Source organism: Fukomys damarensis, unplaced genomic scaffold (genome assembly GCF_012274545.1).
Source record: "Fukomys damarensis isolate Sample0158 unplaced genomic scaffold, DMR_v1.0_HiC HiC_scaffold_19, whole genome shotgun sequence".
NCBI lineage: Eukaryota > Metazoa > Chordata > Mammalia > Rodentia > Bathyergidae > Fukomys > Fukomys damarensis.
In genome coordinates, this window is record NW_022900931.1 from 29243118 (window position 1) to 29263143 (window position 20026).

At 45.3% G+C, this 20026-nt stretch overlaps 1 protein-coding gene across 4 annotated transcripts in view; it reads left to right on the forward strand.

The window, feature by feature from the left end:
- The window catches only part of Fam171a1 (family with sequence similarity 171 member A1), a 52688-nt gene that overhangs the window by 1525 nt on the left and 31137 nt on the right, over positions 1 to 20026 (forward strand). For 2 of the 4 annotated variants that reach the window (XM_019210338.2, XM_019210337.2), the window contains exons 2-3: positions 6588 to 6680; positions 16090 to 16248. In XM_019210338.2, coding sequence (XP_019065883.1) covers positions 6638 to 6680; positions 16090 to 16248 — 202 coding nt within the window. In that variant the 5' untranslated portion in view covers positions 6588 to 6637. Of the gene's footprint in view, positions 1 to 6587; positions 6681 to 11455; positions 11652 to 16089; positions 16249 to 20026 lie in introns of those variants that run through there. The other 2 variants (XM_019210335.2, XM_019210336.2) reach the window with 2 other exon arrangements.

Consider the following 20026-nt stretch of genomic DNA (forward strand, 5'->3'; position numbering starts at 1 on the left):
TTTTTTTTTTTTTTTTGTACTGTTGGGGATTGAATCCTTGCACTGAACTACATACCCACCCCTTTTTATTTTTTATTTTGAGATAGATTCTTACTAATTCAGTCGGGTTTATGATCCTCTTGCCTCAGCCTGCCAGAGTGCTGGGATTACAGGGGTACACCACCAAGCCGAGTTTTATTTAGCTACCTGCTACTTACTGAGCACTGTGTCAGGTACCAGACACAGACCTTGCCTAAAAGTTTCTAGTTTATTTATAAAACCAGTCCCAGGAGTGATTTCTATCACACAGGTGTTGTAGTCAGGATGCTCCAGAGAGAGATAACATATAGGATATGAAGGAGGGTGTATTGGGGAAGATGTCTTGCTGGGTTACAGAGACTGCCAAGTCCTACACTGGGCTGTCTCAAGCTGGAGAACCAAGAAACCAAGAACGTGGCTCGGTCCAAGTCTAAACCCCAGAGCCAAGCACTCCAGTGCTGTAACTCTCAGTCTGAGATGAAGGTCTAAGAGCCCAGAGGCCACTGGTGTGACTACAGAATCCAAAAGCTAGAGAACATGGATCCCTAAGTCCAAGGGCAGGAGAAGACAGGTGTCCTGGCCCAAGAAGACAATGAGCAAGAATTCACCCTTCACCTTGACTCCAGTCACACTGACACAAAGTCCGCCATCATGTGGGACAAGTCCCCTGATAAACATGCTGTGATGTCTGGGATGCTGGGGGAGGAGGGTTTCACCAGTGCACGCGAGTGAACAAGTTTCCTGAAGAGGACCAGTGAGTATGAAGTCTGGAGGTCAACAGATATCAGGATCCGAAGGTGTTTGTAAAAATATACAGATTCTGGCACTCAGCCATTCTGCCTGGGGATCTTGGTTCAGGAATCTTTTAACAGGCAGCCTTATGCCCCATCACAAGGTACTTATGGGTTAAAATGTTCCCTGAAGTTGGAGCCCACTGCTCTGTGAGCAATGGAAAGTGGATTTGATATGGCTGTAACTGAGATCATTAAGGAAGACTGTGGACAAAAGGGGATAAGCCTGAGAAATGCTTAGTAGACAGTATCCAGAGGGCCTTGGAGAAAAGAGTTAAGGAAGAGGATGGAGTAGAAGAAGCAAGAGTTGAACCTCAGGTTTCGGGCTGGCGGAAGAGTGATAGAGTCTTCCGGACCAGGCCCTGGGCTCAGGAGACCTGGCACACCTTGGTTCCCCAAAGTGATTCAAGTGGTACAGGAGGGTAAAGAGGACCTAAGACAGAACCCAGGGAAGGCCAGTAAGAGGAGAGGACATCTTTATTAGTCTCATCAGAAGGAAGCCTTTGACACCACCCCCATTTCCCACAGAAAGACTCGCTGGAAATAACACAGGGAAAGTTGAGGTGGAGTCTGCCTGCTCGGGAGGGTGGCCACACAGGAGCAGCCCTTTCACATTTGTTCTTGAGTGTTGTAATTTATGAAGTTGCCTTTAACTCAGATACCGAGATGTTGCTGTAAAGGAAACACCAGGGAAGTGCCACATAGCCTCTGGTCACATTTTTATCAAGTGCTCAAATACGTGTTTCTGTTTAAAAACATCTTACTTAACACACATTGCTGATCCATTAACGTTGAACTCACAGCCCATAGCACTGTTGCTCGTGCCTGGCTGAAGCTTTTTCATCACACTTTTTCAGAGGCATTTATCGCATCCTTCTCACACTAAGGATTGCTAGACAGCACTTCAGTACTGCGTTTAGGCGCCATGTGAAGTAGAAAAATTGCCAGCTAAAAGCTGAGAAGTGTGGCAGCTAAATAACCAGAGGGAAAGAAGGACTCCAGCAGGAGGGCTGCAACAAGAGGGCGGAGGGTCGCCATATGTTGCCTGTGCAGCCTGAAATGTACGCATCAGAATGCTCCACTGGGACCACTTGAGTGCGTGGAACACCAAGGGTACTGATTCTGCAGTCTCGGGGAAGTTGTGTCACGTAGGCACATTTGGACATAGATGGCATAGACGAATAGTGAAGGTAGACTCCTAATTACACTCGTTTTGACTGTTAATGTGATCATTTGAGAAAAAAACATTTCTGTAATATCTTCTCTGAAACAAGTTAAATAATGAGAACAGCAAAGTTTCATAGGAAGCCTTCTGGACAGTGTGAAGACACCTTGGGCCCAGGCCTGCCCATCTTCTGCAGCCCCACAGATGGGCTTGTCAGGGCTGTTGAGCCTGGGTTTCTTGATGCTAAAATGAACTCAATTTGCCTAAATAATCTCCAAGGCCCTTCCTGTGTCTTTGGTTATTTACTCTGCTTGCCTTGCCTTTTCAGTGTAATAAAGTTATCCTTACATGGAATCCAACAAAAAACAAGACCTAAATTTGCACTGGTCTCTTGTAAAAAGCGAATCTTTGTTTTTCTACATAATTTTTGGATATCAGGTCTAACACTTTTGGTATTCCAGATAATTCAGCAAGAAAGAGAAACAAGCTGGAAGCCTCTTCTAAAGGACTATGAAAAATTCAAACTGAAAAGATGTTTTCTTTAGTACATGTATGCAGTGTTTCAATTTGTATGAGGTAGGGGTGTGTGTGTGTGTGTGTGTGTGTGTGTGTGTATTACTGGAGATTGAACCCAGGGCCTTTGCACTGAGCTACACCCCACCCCATTTTTTATTTTTAGACAGGGTCTTGCTAAATTACCTAGTTTAGGCATGAACTGGTGATCCTCCTGCCTCAGCCTCCCAAGTCCTGGGATTACAGGTGTGTGCCACCAGGCCCAGCTTGCATGAGCATTCTTATAAGATCTTGGAATGAATTTCTCTTTTCATCTCTGTCAATATTTCCTAGAAGATTTTTTGAGCTTTTTCTCCTTTCACAGAAGGGGCTGTAAGTTGGGGTGGTGGGAGCCCAACATAAAAGGAGCAACCTTCACCTTGGGCAGAAATGTAAGCACAAATTTAGCTATATAAAATGCAATCCATTCCCTAAAGAATAGCATTTGTATCATAATTATTTCCACCTCTGCATCCATTGGCCCAGCCTTTTGAAACGATCTGGAATTGTCCCAGCAGCTTCTGACCTGCCCCCTTAGACTACCCTTGACATTACTGAGCACTGTGTCTTAAAATACGCCTGCCCAGTTACATTATACAGGGGCCTGAAATCCTCTGGTGGCCTCAGCAACATAAAGGTGACACAGAGACCCTCTTTCCCTGGCCATCGCCCCCTCGCCTGTCTCGGGCAGGGTACACTGGGCAGTGAGGGTCACATGAAGAAACCTTTGCTCCTTCACTGCCGTTCCCCTGTTGAGTTTGTCTTCTGTCCCCTAAAACCCAGCTAGCTGGCCTGCTTCTTGCTCCAAGAAGTTTACCCTCCTCTAGCAGATGGAGCGAGATGTCCCTTTCTCTCAAATAATGAAAGACCAGGGGTGAAGTTCTAGGACAGAGCACCTACCTAATAGGGGCAAGGCCCTGGGTTCCATCCCTCGCACCACAGAACAGCATCTCCTTGGTGTAGAGAGGACCTCTGAGCCCTAGCCAGCACCCACTCCAACATGATAAAACTACCTGAAAATCAGGGCCTCTCTGCCACCTCACTCCCTGGGTACTCAGTGAATTTGTACGCACAGTTCCTGCCCTTCTCCAGGAAGCCTCTGCCCCACTATAAGAAATCTTCTACTCTGAGAAATAATATTTAGGAAACAGTTTGCTAGAACAGTTGTTCTGTGTTGAAGGACCAAGTACTTTCCTTGAAAAAAAATCTTCACAACACATCACAATAATCCTGTAGCTCCTGAAGGATGATCGTGGGTAGTTTGTGAGCTCAGAGACCCCCACAATCATTGTAGAGGGGGAGCAGGCCCTAAAACATGCTCCAGGCTCCGAGCAGGCTCTGGGGTGGCGTGTAGCACTTCCTGTATTTGGAGATGAGCTCCTTCTGATGGGCAGTGCCCACCACAGCAACCTGCCCTTACTTCCTGGCCACCAGGTGTCCTGCCTCACTCTTAGATGTTAAGGTGATCTTTGAGGTGGCCATAGAAGATTTACCCATGTTAGAGTTTCTCCCTCTGGTCCTGGCTCACCTGTGGCGTCTTCGTGGCCAGGCAGCTAGGAAGAGGCAGGAGCTGCTGGCAGCCTTTGCTGTAGCAGTTTCTTATGATCTACCCCCAAACACACTTATTCTGAACTGGGAGGTGTGACCGAACACTAAGGTGACTGTCTGAACTTGAAAAGTTATTACAATGCAAGACGCACCGCCACTAATCTCCCTCCAAATAGTCCCCTTCACTTTCAACATTTACCCCACCATTCTTGCCACTGTCTGTACCAGTCCAGGAGTCTCTTTCATGAGTTTCTTCAGTTGTGCTGTTGTGGCTGCCTCTGTGTCCCAAATCCATTCAAAATTTTTACCGTTTGTAGTCATTTTGACTTTGGGGAAGAGCCAAAATTTGCAGTGTCCACAAGTGAATCAGGTGGATGATGACACACGGTAATGTTAGACTTGGCAGCATTCATCATATTTTGATCATAAGCAGCAAAGAGATTATTGAAAGAGGACTTCCAGAACTGTTTCAGAACACAACAAAAGTGAGGGGACCGGTGCACTCAAAGTGTGGAGGAGAGTCTTAAGGGGGATGAATGGCAGTATGTTTTAAGTAGTGAATCTTTCAAACTGAAATACTCACTGTATATTTTGATCACCCCTTGTACGTCTCTCATCTGAACCTTTGAGGTGAATCTTTGAAATTTTTGTTCATTTTTATATTTGAGATGTAATGTATATATATATATACTTGAGACATGCCACTTTAGGGTATACACTTCACAAGTTTGTGGACTGTCATATCACCAGTCTCTTTTTTTTTCTTTTTTTGGTACCGGGGATCGAACTCGGGTCCTTGCACTTGCAAGGCAGGCCACCGAACCGCTGAGCTAAATCCCCGGCCCTATATCACCAGTCTCTTTTTTTTTCTTTTTTTGGTACCGGGGATCGAACTCGGGTCCTTGCACTTGCAAGGCAGGCCACCGAACCGCTGAGCTAAATCCCCGGCCCTATATCACCAGTCTCTTGACTCCAGCGTACTTCATCCTTCCTAAAAACCCTTTAGCGTTGATTTGCTATTTCTTGCCCCTTCCAGCACCTGTCAGCTACCAACTGGCTTCCCACCTCTGTAGACTTGCCTCTTCTGGGTATTGTGTGTAAATTGAATCAGACAGTCTGTGGCCTTGGGATCTCTCACTCAGCACCAGTTTTCAACGTCTATCTGTGTTGTAACACTCCGCTCCTCTTTATGGATTCATACTACTCCTGCGTGTGTGTGTGCGTGGGCGCACGCGTGCGTGTGTGTGTGTGTGTACACCATATCTATCCATTTCTCTCTCGGCAGACAGACATTTCAGTGGTTTCTGCTGTTTTGCTATTATGAATAGTGTTGTATGAGCATTCGAGTACAGGTTTCTGTGTGACTATGTTTCAGTTCTCCTGGGCTTATGCCTAGGAGAGGAATTACTGGTCACATGATCACTCTGTGTTTAATATTTGAGGAGCAGCCACTGTTTTCCACCAACACCTTTGTCCTGGCACCACATTCTCCTCGTCGTTTGCTATTTTTTATAAGGCTTGGACCCCCTTCTAATGTGTAATCCCTGAAGGAGAGGCTGCCTCCCACTTTATGTGTTCCACCCAGGATCTAGTACTGGGCCTTGCAGAGTGGCAGCTGAGTAAATTCAGTATAGAAGGTCACAGTTCCTCCAAGCCTTCCTTTCCTCTCTCAATTTAGAGATGGGGACCAGGTGAAGTCTAAGGGGCCTTTGAGAGTGAGTCCATGTAGTGTTGTGACTGAGGTCAGATCCTGGCTCTAGCATCTGTCAACTGAGGGTACCAGAGAAGCTATTTCCTTACATATTAACCAATTCCCATGCCTGTAAAACAGGCACAGTAACAGTACCCATTTCATAGAGTTTGTGATATTTAGATGTTACTAAAATCAAAGAACGTAGATAGTGTCTGGCATGTTGATAAGGACTCAGGAGTGCTAGTGACTATGATTATTCTATAAAGCAGTCCTTTGTTTCTCAAATACGTATGTTCTATTCATAGGTAAATTTATAGGCTTTGTGAAATTTTTATTGGAAATCCTAGTACTAAGGCAGTACTTCTTAAATGAGCCCAAGTTCTATCATGTTGGTTCCCAAGATAGGAGGGAATGTTCTTTTACTAGGAGGCAAACATGAACCTTAACACATACTTTTAAAGTCTTTCTTAATGTTGCTATGTAATGTTATATTCTGTATTCATAAAATACATATTACTGCTCTATTATATATAATACATATTATATAAAATATATGCTATAGCTTATTTCTAATATGAAGAGGCTCAGCGTACTATAAATTTGTAACAGTGTGCTTAAATTGACTATTTCTAGGGCAGGTAGTTAAGTGATTGCAGTTTATCGTGTGGCATTTTGCAGGCCTTTTTTAATCATATTGGAAGTCAACATTACTTACTGATTTAAAGTCAGAGAATCCAGTAACTTGGAGTAACCAGAAAACTGTAATGGGCCTTTAGATTTGACTGTCAGAATTCCCTGATGTCCATTTTTGTTCCTGCAGTATTTTCTTCGCTGAGCCTTGGTCTGCTTCCGGAACGATCTGCTACTCTAATGGTCTATGAAGACATTGTCCAAATAGTATCAGGATTCCAAGGTAGGTTTAACATTTAAAAAGAGGAAGGGCAACTCGGGCTAACTACTAAAACTCTGTTGTCACTTGGTGAAGGAAATGGAATTGTCCCGGTGAAGTGACAGCACATCTGAATTTCAGTTAAACTGTCAGTTACCTGTAATCTTATTTCTTTTCTTTTTTTGTACTGGTGATCGAACTCAGGACCTTGCGCTTGTGAGGCAGGTGGTGGAATGACTGAGCTAAATCCCCAGCCCTGTAATCTTATTTCTTTCAGTCCCATCCTATAAGTGTGTGTATAAGTGTGTGACAGAAAAGAAGGGATGGCCCTGCTCTGCTTAGCCCATACACCCACCACACACCATCTCCCTATCCAAAGGGGAGAGATTGTTCATCTTGTCAGGTCCCAATCCAGGGTATGCCTGGACTGCATTTGCTAGTACGCATAGGCAACTAAGTGTGTGAATGTGCATTTTTTCCTTCTTCCTGTCCCTTGTTTTTTAGTCTGTTGCACACATGGTCCTTGCCCCCAAATTCCTGGCTCTTACACCCAAGCTCCTATGGCTCTTACAGAGAAGCTAACCCTAGAACGTTCTGGGGATTTGCATTCTTGTTTGTGTTAGGCATAACACTTTCATAAAATATGTTTCTGTCTTTAAAATATCATTTGTTTTATCTGAATCATGGACTTAAGAACCATATTTCCTGGCATTGGATATTCTTTATCAGATCATGAATGTTCATCCATCAGATAGATCCTTTAATAACATCTGACCCTCCCTGTCTGCAGATTCCACAGCCACAGGTTTTATACTGCAGATTTGACCAACCTTTGATAGAACCTACTAGAAAGGAAAACCACGTCACTAGAGAATATGGAGAGACGTTTTTCTTGTCGTCACTCCCCTAACAACAGGCTAACATCTGCTCACGTAGCATTTGCATCGGACTGGGTGTTACAAATAATCTGGAGATAATTTAAAGTACACTAGAGGATTTACCTAAATTTATGCAAAAACTGTATCATTTTATATAAGAAACTTGGCCAGTGTGAGTTTTGGTATCCACAGACAATCCTGCGTAGAGACAGCCTACCAGCTAACGTGACCAAGGGGTGATCAGTGTGAAAAGTAAAGAGGTACAGGATCAGGTTAAAACATGGAGGACCAGGGAACTCTCATCTTCTTTCGACAGAGAGCGCCCAGTGACTGGTGGATGTTGGCTTTATTCACTCAGCCACAGGTATAAGCAATTAGAGTTACACAAGATTCATCTGTCTCCCTCCCTCCATGTTATTTGTCTGGGTAAACAACAAGATCTCAGCTGTTCTTACTTTTCCCTGCAGCATGACAACACACTTGCCCTCTTCTTAATGCTCACTGAGGAGGCCAATTAGGACTCCGTCTTCCTATCTTGTCTCCCACAATCCTAGACCATTGCTCCAGCAATACTAAGGGACCAGTGTCCTTTATACTCTATTCTAGTACCATTTTACACACGCCATTCTCCATCAAACCAAATAAATGTGCATGCCATCTGCAAATGAGGTGGGCTCATTTCCTCCTATATTTTTTTTTTCTCATTGAATTTATTGGTACATTTTAGGTATACAGTACAGTTACATTCATCATTGGGCTCTTGTACCTTTACATGACAGGTCTTTGTTCTCATTTTTTTCCCATACCCCTACCCTCCCTTCACCCCCTCCATCCTCCCCTATTTACAAAAACTTTATTTCCATTTTCTCATATTTTTTCTTTTCCCTTATTTCCTTTCCTTTAACCTCCCCACTTCCCCTACAGCTTTACCCCTTTACTTCCTACTGCACATTGTCAGTTATACCGTTAAGATCTTATTTACAATTATAGTTTTTCACACCAGAGAAACTATTTGGTATTTACACATGTGTGACTTAAAAGTATGACCTCAATGTGCATCCATTTTCCTGTGAACGACTCTAGTTTCTCATTCTTCATGGCTGAGTAGTACTCGATTTTATAGGAAAACCCCATCTTCTTTATCCAGTCTCCAGCTGATGGGCAAATGGGCTGTTTCCAACTTTTAGCTGTTACAAACTGTGCCGCTATAAACATGGGTGTGCATATTCCTCCTATATTATTAAGAGCTGTGAATTCACGAATGATACACTGTTTTTATTTGCAATCTGGTCACATTTAGTCACCTTTGCTATTTTTCAACGCGTATAAAGGAGGGAAACAGTCAGCTCTTCCCTGCTCAGAAAGGTGAGTCTTACAAGCCAGCTGACTTTGTGCGTGTTGTGGGGACAGCCTGGTGTGTCAGATGATTCCCCAAAAGGGTCAGTAGCACCAATGGCAGTGCACTCATGAAGCCTCCTGTAGAAGTGATGCCAAAACGAAAAGTGTAAATAAGTTTCAAACGGTATAATTGAGAGTGTGAAATAGGAAGAAAATCACTAAAGGGGAAGTGGGATGGGAGGGGAAAGGAAATAAGGGAAAAGAAAAAATGTGACAAAAGGAAAAAATGGAAACAAAGTCTTTGTAAATAGGGAAGGTGAAGGGGGTGAAGGGAGGGCACGGACAAGGGGAAAAAATGAGAACCAAGACCTGTCATGTGAAGGTACAGGATCCCAGTGATGAATGTAACTGCATTGTTTGCTTCAAATGTACCAATAAACTTAATGGGAGAAAAAATAAAAGGAAATGTTCACAGCCAGTAAAACAGAGAATAAACTCATGGTGATGAGTTTTTCTATAAAAATTAAAAGGCTTTCCTCTTACTTTCTTCTCAGTAGAGGGACTGCTTGGTATTTATGTACATTCTGACGCTGCACACCAGTAAAGCCCTCCCCGCAGCAGACTGGGCGGGTTCTGCAGCACGTCTGCGGCCGTGAGCCGCAGGACGAATGCACATCACCAGCGGGACTGGCCTTGGCAGTCAGCAGCCCTTGCATTTTGAAAGTGAAGAAGCGACTATACTGTTAGTGTCCATCCATTTGAAAAAGAAAGCCTGAACAGACTTATAACAGTGAGAAGTGAGAGACCCGGCAAGTAACTGGTGAGCTGGAGGGTTTCCCCCAGTGGAGGCTGCATCTGAAAATGTACTCTGGTAAATTCCTTTCAAGGTTGCCATTGAGATAAGAGGATGGAAAGGGAGAATGCCCATAAATTATGAGAATCTTTTTCTTAGTGTTTTCAACTTCGCTGAAGGATACTTTCAGTAGAAATCTTGTGGGGAGGGGCTCAGTGGATCCAGAAATTAAGCCCAACGTGATTGGTGGTGAGGGATGAAGGGGAACGCTGTGGTTGTTCAGCGCTGTAGATGAGACTAGAGAACCGGCCTGCCACTTTGGCTCCCAGAGCCTCCAGGAACCCTCTGCCGACTCCAGAGGAAGGCTCTGATCACGGCGACTGTAGAAAGGAAGATACTGTGAGGATGCTCCTGTCTTCCCTACAGGCTGCCTGCCCCACCCACATCAGTGGTCTCATCTCCTCAGGGCCTCTTGCTGTTCTCCACACAGCCTTTGTCTGTTTCCAGGCACCTCCTGGAAGCCTCTCTCATTCTACTTTCGTGCCCCTCCTCTTAGCACTGACCTTACTCCTTGCCTCAGAGAAAAGACAGTGTCCTCAGCTTTCTTCTTCCTGATCCCTGTGCAGTGGTAACTCCGTCCTGCAGAGCTGAGCCCCTGTCCTGAGCCCTTTCACCTCCCCGCTGGCTCCCATTCCTGTTTCTCTGCAGTCTGCCTCAAATTGTGCAGCGTCGTTCATCATTCCCTCCTGGCTCTATCTATTCCTGCAGAGCTGAGCCCCTGTCCTGAGCCCTTTCACCTCCCCGCTGGCTCCCATTCCTCTGTTTCTCTGCAGTCTGCCTCAAATTGTGCAGCGTCGTTCATCATTCCCTCCTGGCTCTATCTCAGCTGTCAGAATTGCTTAAAGTTTCGTGATGCAAAAAGAAACCCTCCTTATGCCCTGCTTTTCCAGACTGCATCTTATCTCCTCCCCTCTCTAACTTTGGAGGTATCTCCTGTCGTGCACATGGCTTTAAGCCCTCTTATGTGGCCTCACACTATTCCTTAGAAATTTCTCTTGCTGAGGTAGGCAGAGTTGGATTTGCCAGATCCAGCCGCCCACTGCGGCCCTCATGCTGCCTGACTTGTCCCTGGCCCATTCCTTCCTTCTTGAATCCTGTTTCTTTTTCATTTACTGTCTCTGCCCAGCGCTTTGTTCTTTTCTTCTCAGCCTTCTTCATGGGTTCTTACTTCCCTGCCCATCTCTTCTCCAAACGATGGCCTTCCATTGTAGTCATCTCTTCTGTGCTGAGTTCCAGTGTCACTGTCTTTACTCAGAACTTCATCATTTCTTACTTGAACTACTTTACAGCAGCATTAGATGCTCCAACTACTACCAGTCCCCACATGCTGTCAGAATTGGGTAAAAACAAACACTATCAGGCTGACCCAGATCCAAGCTCACGGACAGGATACCTTGTGCCCTCAGCTTCATCCTCCACCCAGAGTTACACAGCCCACCCTCAGCTCACGTACTTTCTCAGGGCCAGGCTGTCTCACACTTAACATCTTCTTGTATGCTCTGTGTCTCATCTGGCTCTTTGCAGCCTTCACAGGTCCACTTACAGATGTTCCAGGGAACTACTTTCCTCCTGGGCTGTCAGTTGCTTACTGCTGAAGTTGATCTTATACTTTTCTTTTATCTAAGGACTTAAGACACTATGATAATTAAACCATTTGGTTGTCTGCCTTCTCCACTCGTGAGCTCCAGGAACACACAGGCTTTTCCTATTCTTCTGTGTCCATTGTGCAGGAGAACCTCTTATATGTTGTTTGGATTATGGTGAAGATGTTCAGAAGATACAGTGAGCAGTTCTCCGTTGTGATTTTGCTCCCTGGAGACATTTAGCAGTGTATGAAGATTCTTGGGAGCTACTGGCATCTTGTGAATAGAGGCCACAGATACTGCTAGATATTGCTACAGTGAATGGAGAGACCTGGCCTCAACTGTAAGTGGTCCTAATCTAGTCAGATACAAGACAAAGTATTACTGGGACATAGCAAGTTGCCAGATATAATTGTTCTTTTAGCTCCATAAGTGTGGCTAGGCACCAGATATAGATTGGGTTGGTACAATGCATTTCATAGAATAGCTACTCTTACAACCTTCTGTCTGTTATGTACTAGGAAACACTGTTGGGTACTGTTATGTGTGGGTTCTGAACAAACATCTTAACAATCGTATTACAAGAGAGGTATGACTCATACCCATTTTGACAGTAAATAACTTGAAACCCAAAGACAGCCAGAAAGTGGTAGAGAGAAGGCTTAAATTTGAAGTTAAGTGATTCCACCACTCTTGCTCTTCTCTTGTGGTGCCTCTGATTAAGAAGATATACAGTATATATTGCCATACAGGGCACAGTAAGGTCAAGGGTGTTAGAAGAATATGAACAGCTTAGAGCTGGTATGGGATCAAGAAAGGCTGTGAAGAGGAGATGGAGTTTGAGATGCATTTTGTATGACAGAATATGCAGATAGTCAGTATGAAACAGTTTCATACCTGAAAACAAGAAGTACATATGTAGGAACAAAGAGGCATGTGATCCTGCTGGCCATGATGGGAGCTGATTGGCAATAAATAGAGCATCTGTTTTGAGGTGACATGTGCAATAGGAAGGGATACAGATATTTGAATTAAATGATTTCTGCCTCTTACTTGCAGAATGACTTTAGCCAAGTTTGTTAACCTTTTGGGGCTTAGTTTCCTCAAAAAGCCAGAAGAGGGTTTCTTCTTCACAGGGCTCTTTTATGGAGCTTATGAACACTGAGTCAGTAATCTGTGCTTCTCAGCCAAGACCTGTCATGTAAAGGTACAAGATCCCAATGATGAATGTAACTGCTGTATACCTAAAATGAACCACTAAACTTAAGGAGAAAAAATATAATAACCTATGTTTCTCAGGTATGAGAGATATGAAATAGTTTAGGTCTGCATAGATGTACTTTTTGTTGTTTTTGTCACCGTTGTTCATTTGGCAAGAGGTAGAGATCCACTGATGGTTTCTGAGCAGGGAAAAGAAATGGCCAGAGTGGTATCTTAAAGCAGTCAGTGTGTCACTAGGTAAGATGGAAACGAAGGTAGGACTAAAGCAGGAGGCCAGTTGGGAGGCTTTCCAGGAGTGGAGGCAAAGGTGCTGCCGTGTAGCAGAAAGGAAAAGATGAGGAAATGTTGACAGAGGTGGACTGGCCTGTCTTGGCACTTGAGTGACTGCACAAGATATTCAAAAGGGACAATGATGGTGATGGCCTGGATATTGGGGAGAATATGTGATCAATAAGTGAGAGAAGTACGTGATCGTCTTGGAATGCTAGAGGGGCCTCTAGGTAGAAGCAGCTGAAAGGCAGAGGAAGTGCAAGTGTGGAACTTCAAAAAGAGGCTGGGGCTGGGGAGGATGGTGAAAGCAGTGGAATCACTAAGTAGAGGGGAGAAAAACAGCAGAAGCAGTGGGTGGCAGTCCTTGAAGAACTGTTTCTTCTGTAGGCAGGAAGAAACCAAAAGAACCTGCAAGGGAAAAGGCAGACAGATGGTAGAGAGGACCAGAGCACAGGACTACGATCGCCAAGATGGAAGGCATTTGTGGGCAAGGGTGAATACAGTGAAGAGATCATGGAAGACAAAGGCTCAGAAATGGTCATGGGTCTGCGGATTATACATCGACAGTCCGCATTTCCAGCATGTGTTACTGGTGAAACTAGGTTGCAGAAGGTTGGACAGAAAACAAAGCCATCTTTTATGGGGATAGCAGAGTTGAAGTAATGTTTGATGGTGATATTTCTAGGTGGAGGAGAAATGAATATATTTGTTGAGGAAGGAAGAAAAGCCCGTAGACCAAGAGATTGTTGACAAAGTTGGTGGAGATGCATCTTATAATAAACAGCTAAGCAAAGTTAGGAGAAGGGCTTGAGTTGGCTTTGGAGAAGAGAAAGAAAAAAAGGAAGACAGAGATTTGATATTCCAAGGGAGGAAGTGGAGGCCGCAGAGTTTTCACCAAGTAGGACCTAAGCATTTTGGGGATGGGAATGGAGCCCTCTGTCTGAGAACAGAGGGGTTGTAATGGAAGGCTGGTCCATTCTCTAGCTTCTGTTCCCACCCAGTCATGTGAGAATCTAGCAGCTTCATACATGAAGATAGGCTTGAAAATGCAACCATTCCCACAACCCTACACACGCCCATTTCAGTTTACACTGTGGCTCAGAATAACCCATGTCCTTAGACTCCTCAGCTGACTGGTCATTTCACCACGCAGACCTGTTGCCCGTGTGCTGCACACCGGGTCCTTCAGCAGACCCACCTGTGTTGTGCCGGTCACTGTGCATGTCACATCTGCTGGAGTGACCGCTTTCCTTTCTCATCAGCCTGGCTGAGCATTGCCCCTGTGTGCACCCGACCCCCACCACAGCCTCAACAACCACAGCAGACCCTGGATGTTGGCTCAGCAACTAGATTCTCCCACGGGAATGGAAGGAGAGCAGGAAAGGGACAGGGACAGGGAGAGGCACAGGGATTCTGGGGTGGCCAACCTGGGTTTTGCCTTCTCCCTTAACCCTAAGGAGACCTTTCCCCCTTGCCTTTTCGCCCTTAGTCCTGACATTCTTTTCTTCACATTGACTGAATTCTTTACATTTCCACTGTGTGAGACCCAGGTCTCCAAAACTGATTAACACCAGCAGCATTGTCAAGGAGGAAAATGGCAGTCAAAGTATTTTCCTCTCAGTGAGAACAATTAACATTGAAACACTAGTGTTACTCTGTAGGTGGGGTGAGGAGATTGAAAGGCAGACGACTGACTTTGACACTGCACCTCAGAGGGCAGGATGGAAAAGGACAAAGAAAGAAGTGTGTGTAGTCAAACGCGAGAAAGGGGTAAGGAGCACACTGCTTCTAGCCAGCCACAAGGAACTCAAGGAACCACAAGGAGCTTGGATTCTGTGCAGACCCAGAGGGAGTGAGACATCGGTATTCTATACCATCAGAGGAAAAGACCAGACTGAGGCGGAAAATGTCAAACGATGCAGACCATGGAGGTGGTACAGCACTCTGCATTTGTTTCAGGGATGAAGATGGCATGCATGGTCCAGAACTGAACTGGTAGATGTGTACAGTGAGTGTCGGTGCAGGTGAGCAGCATGAGACAGGACTGCCATGGCTCTCACCACCTGGCCCTCTGGGCTCTGCCCCTGGGCCTGTGTTTCAGAGTGGACATTCAACCAGAGAAACGGCCTGAGCAGTGATCTTTAGGAGGTAGAGGAAGCGTGTGACCCTACTACCACCCAAGTCCTAGGCAGCCAGGGCAGCCTGCCCTGTATAAAAGATATGTCATGTGGGCTTCTGTGGCCCCACCAGTAGGAAAAGAGCCTCAGGTTTGCTGATGCTTTGAATTCTGAAGCTCTTATTCCAGAACACTTTCAGGTAGGCTGTTGTTCCCTTGTAAGTTCTCTGCCCCAGGGCTAAAGGGAACTCTGGAGTGGCTGTGAACAGGCAGGGCTGGTATACTGAGACAGCTGTGGGTCGGGGAGAAGGAGCCCTTTGCTGAGCACAGGGGACAGAGTCAACCTCAAGCTGGAGGATACATGGTTTTTGTGTTAATAAATTTGCCAGAATTGCTTAGCATCTTCACGCCAGTGACTGTCGCCACTGTGTTGGGTAAAAACAGGTTCAGGCTTTGCTTGCAGTCACAACAGCATCTAGAGAAGGATGTGGGAGACCTCACAGGTAACTAACTGGGTAAAACGAAGGAGCAGGCCGAGCTGGATGAAAGGGCATCACTGCACGTCATGTTCAGATCTCCTTGTAAATTCTCTGACGTAGTCTGCCACAAGTAGGCAGCACCCCCGAGGGACAGGCGAGGTGCCAGTGGCAGCTTCCACAGGAAGGAAAGGGTTCAAACTGCTAAGCGTCTTGTTCATTTCTTCCAAAGGCTGCGCATTCAGTTCGTTTGCTCTGCTTCAGTTTGCTCTGTGCAGTTAAACTAGATTCTACCTGGGAGATGGGTTAGGAGCAGCATCCAAGAGTATCTTGCATTGTTTATGTAAAGAGATTAATTGTCATCTGCTTTGTTTCCTTTACTCTTGGACTTTCTCGAATTATTACCCAATCCACAGGCAAATGCTGTGCAGTGAAAAGAACTTGGAAAAAGCTTTTTGTTAAAAACCTAAATAACATCCTGTGTCAAAACAAATGTGACAATGGGCTATTATTTCTCACCCTATAATAGCATGTTGTTCTGTCTTTGTGTCCTGCATGAATGAGGGGTGGGAGGCAGTGTGGGAAGGGGCAGACTGGGGGAGGCATGTTGGAACCCAGGGGAAGCGCTCCTTGGTTTTGCATTTTCTAAAGCAGACAGCAGCTCCTTGGGAAGGTAACTCGGAGGTTAATGCCCACAGGTGCCAGGCTACAGCCTCGTGTTCATTTCCAAAGAAGGGCTCTGCGCTTGCCTGAGAACACCAGCTACAGCGACCTCACTGCATTCCTCACAGCTGCCAGCTCTCCCTCGGAAGTGGACAGCTTTCCTTATTTGCGAGGATTAGACGGAAATGGAACAGGTAATTGGAGTCTCTTCTCTCAGCGTGGGAACTCTGTGTTCTAGTCTCCATGTGTGGCTTTGGACATGTGTGCAGGCGTTGGCAGTAAGGGGAGAATGGCCAGGGCAGTGCAGGAGCAGAGCTCGGCATCTTGAGCGTTCACCTTCACCAGTGAGTTGGTTCACCCTGGACTGTGCAGGATTTCGCTTCAGCCAGTTGATCTCGAGCCTTTCTGTGGCTGCTAGCTGCTGGAAGTACCTTCACTGGGCCCTGCTCTGGTGGGCCAAGGGTTTTTAATTCAGAGAATAAGTTATAATTGAGTTTGTAATTTACGTTTAAATCTGAGGTTAGAATCGGAGGATTTCTGCCCCACTGACTCTGCCGTGTACCACTACCCGGCTCCCCTGGAGGAGACGCACAGCCCTGCCGCCCACCGCTGTGTGCCCCAGGTGCAGGGGAAGTGCAGCACTCATCACATCAGGAACTGGGCAGTGTGTTCCACACCCCACCCACCAGCACGTGGGGCCCTCAGGAGCTGGGGCCTCTGCTGCCCTACATCTTTCCTCTCCGCACTCACCTTCTCTCTGTGTCTTTCCCTTCAGAGAGCGTCAGAACAGAAAGGGTTTCGAAGGGGGTTTGTGTGTAGGGTCAGAGAGTGGCCAGGCTTTGAAGTTGATCTGGAATCTTCCTCTGGCAGATCTCTAAGTCAGCTCTGTCACCGTCACTGTTCTAGTGTGACACATAACAGCCACAAGATCAGAGAAAACAAAGGCCACCAGCGAGAAAAGAAGTGATAGTGCCTTATCAGAGAAAGACTGCAGATGTGTGCCTCCCACCTCCACCCATACCCACCGTACTCTCAGGAGCACTTGGATAACAGGCTTCCCGGCCATCCTCTGGTGTGGGAGAGGAGCCAGGACCTGGGAGTCCTGAGTCAGTCTCTTGTCTGTTCTCCTTTCATCCCCTATGTTTTGGAATAGCTGCTTCATGAAACTGAAAACTGAGACTTTTCAGGGTTAAATCCGACAAGGTGAGTAAATTACTCCATTTCCCAGGGATAGTTTTATTGAATTTCACTTAATTTTCCAGTACTTTACATGAACTGATAATTCGGGGGGGGGCCTTTAAAATCTAAATCATCTGATCTGTTTTGCAGCATATTAATAAATTTATGGTTAGAGATCAAGGTGACCTGGTGATTTCTTTACTTTTTTACCCTCTTTTGTATATATTTTAACAAATTTTTCTTCCTGTATTCTGTGCTGGTGAGGCAATTTATATGTCAGTCATTTACCATCAGACAGATGTATAGTAGTCAACTTTAGTAAACCTTCTGGGGGGAAATACTGACTTTTACTTTAAGTGTGCACAAGAAAAGCATTGTTTTAGAGAACCTGAAGACATTCAGTTTGAGACCATCATAACTTCCATCCAGTCTCTGTAACAAAACGCAGCGCAGTCATAAGCCCCAATTCCAAGGGACATCCTCATTCCTCAGAGCTCATTAGCTTTTCTGTGTCCCACTTCCAATAATTCTTACATAAATTATGAAATCTGGGAAGACTGGAGGAAGAAGAACTCAAAGACGAAGGACTATTGATTTTATAGAGTTTAATTTTTAAATCACTGTGTTGTAGAGAGAAGACAGCAAGTCTTTAGAAGGTGACATTAGACTTCTTTTCCACTAAAATAACTGATAAGTTAACCTAGAGAGGATCAGACTTTCCCTGAACCCTACCAGCAAGGACATCTAGCCCATGGTATATTCATAGGTGCCATTAGGATCCCAGGAGCTCAAGCTCCACAGAGCACAGAAATTCTGTGGCCCATCAGCTCAGTACCAGCCTCCAGGCACAGTTTGAATATGGCTTCTCTCCTGCCCCACAAAAACATCTCTCCAGCTTTTCAGATGGCATCTAAGAGATTTCAGTCAAGAGGGAGAACTGGAATCGGATGTGTCTTTGTAAGATGACAAGTAAAATCTAGAGGTCAATAAAGGTGGGCAGAAACAGAGCAAGCTACAGGGGGATTGGCAGAAGGTGTCCTGGGAGTGTTGTAAAGACAGCTGTGTCCTTTTAGAGGAAAGCTCCAGAGTTAGAATAGACAAATGTAGCCAAGTGGATATTTTACCTACTTCCCCACTTGTTTTTTTTTGCCATCTATCTGTTCCATTAGCTTCCTGGCAGCACAAAGGGCGCCCACTGTAATACGATCATTCCAACACGTATTATTGGCTCTTGTGTCAAAAATCAAATGATTGAAGGTGCTTGGGGTTATTTCTGCATCCTCTGTTCTGTCCCACAGGTCTGTTTTTGTGCTGGTACACAATGGACTACTTAGCCATAAAGAAAAATGGAAAATAGATGGATGTTGAGACCATAATACTAAAGTGAAATAAGTCAGACACACAGGTTAAATATGGTATCATTTCTCTAATGAGAGAGGATCAGATCATAAATAATTTAAAGAGCAAAATAAAAGAGAGATGGTATGAAACAAGGAAGTAGACTCTGTGGAGATAGGAAGGTAATCTGGGGAGGGGCAGAGGGAAGGGGAATAAAAATGATCCAGATGCAATATGTTTATGTACCAATTCCCCAAAATGAATGCAATTGCCATATATCACAGACATGTACTACGAAAAAAGTACTCTCGTCACCCATAGGCCAAAGCCTTCTGTCACACCTTCCCCTAGCTGCTATGAAAGCACAGAACTGCTCTGTGGCATTCCCAAGAGATCTTCAAAAATTATTGTCGCTAATTAATTCCAGTAAAACAGATAAGAGTCAATTAAGTGACAAAGGGGCAGGATTTCTGGTATCCCTCAAAAGTTGAGTATCATTTATGCAAAATACATGGGACCTGGAGTGTTTTGGATTTTGGAGTCTTTCAGATTTTGAAATGTTTGCACAGACTTTGTCAGTTGAGCATCATGGCACTTAGAGTCCCAGATTTTAGGTTTTCTAATGAGTAGTGGTTGACCCCATACTAGATTGCAAAGTGATGACTGAGCAAACTGCTCATGGTACAAGGGACCAGTTGGTACCGCTGGATTCCTGGCTTGGTCCGTGGTCCTCCTCCTCTTGCTGCTTTGCCGTGACACCTATCTTTATTTGTACCCAAAGGGCCGGGTAAAATTAAGATGGGACAGGAACAAATGCCTATAGCACTCAGTATTTTCTGTAGAAGTGGAGTCTCGTTTAAAAAAAAAGAGTGGGTAGCAGATAATTTCACCCTTGAGAGTAAAGAAAGCGGAGGGTAGAGAAAGTGATCAGGGAGGCATAGAGCACATTAGACATAGAGCACATTAAATAATGGAGCACCGAAAAGGAGAGGCCCCCGGAAAGCACATGTGTCGTCTGGAGACACCTAGAGAGCTTTAAAGGAGTGTGCCGTGCCGGAAGCCTAGTGCCTGCTGCTTTCTGCCGAAGCACTCATTTCTGCAATGTTGCCTGCTGCTGAATGCTTACAGCTGAGATAGCGACGTCCATGCCCTCAAGAAGGCATGGAATCCACCCTGCTTAGTTACGGAGAGAAGCAAACAGCCCCAGAGGAGTGGAGCAACTTTCTGAGGCTTAAGTAGGTAGTTAGCACCAGATCGGATGCAGGAACCCCATCTGCCTAGACCAGGGTTGTGTAGGGCAGAAGAATCAAAAGGTGATAAGAGAACCTGTGTGGCAAGCATGAGGCCCTGAGTGTGACTCCTGATACCAAAAAAAATGGTGAAGAGAAGAGGGGAGAGGTCTGTCTGTCTTTTTCTTCCTTCCTTCCTTCCTTCTGTGATAAGGCAGAAGAGGGG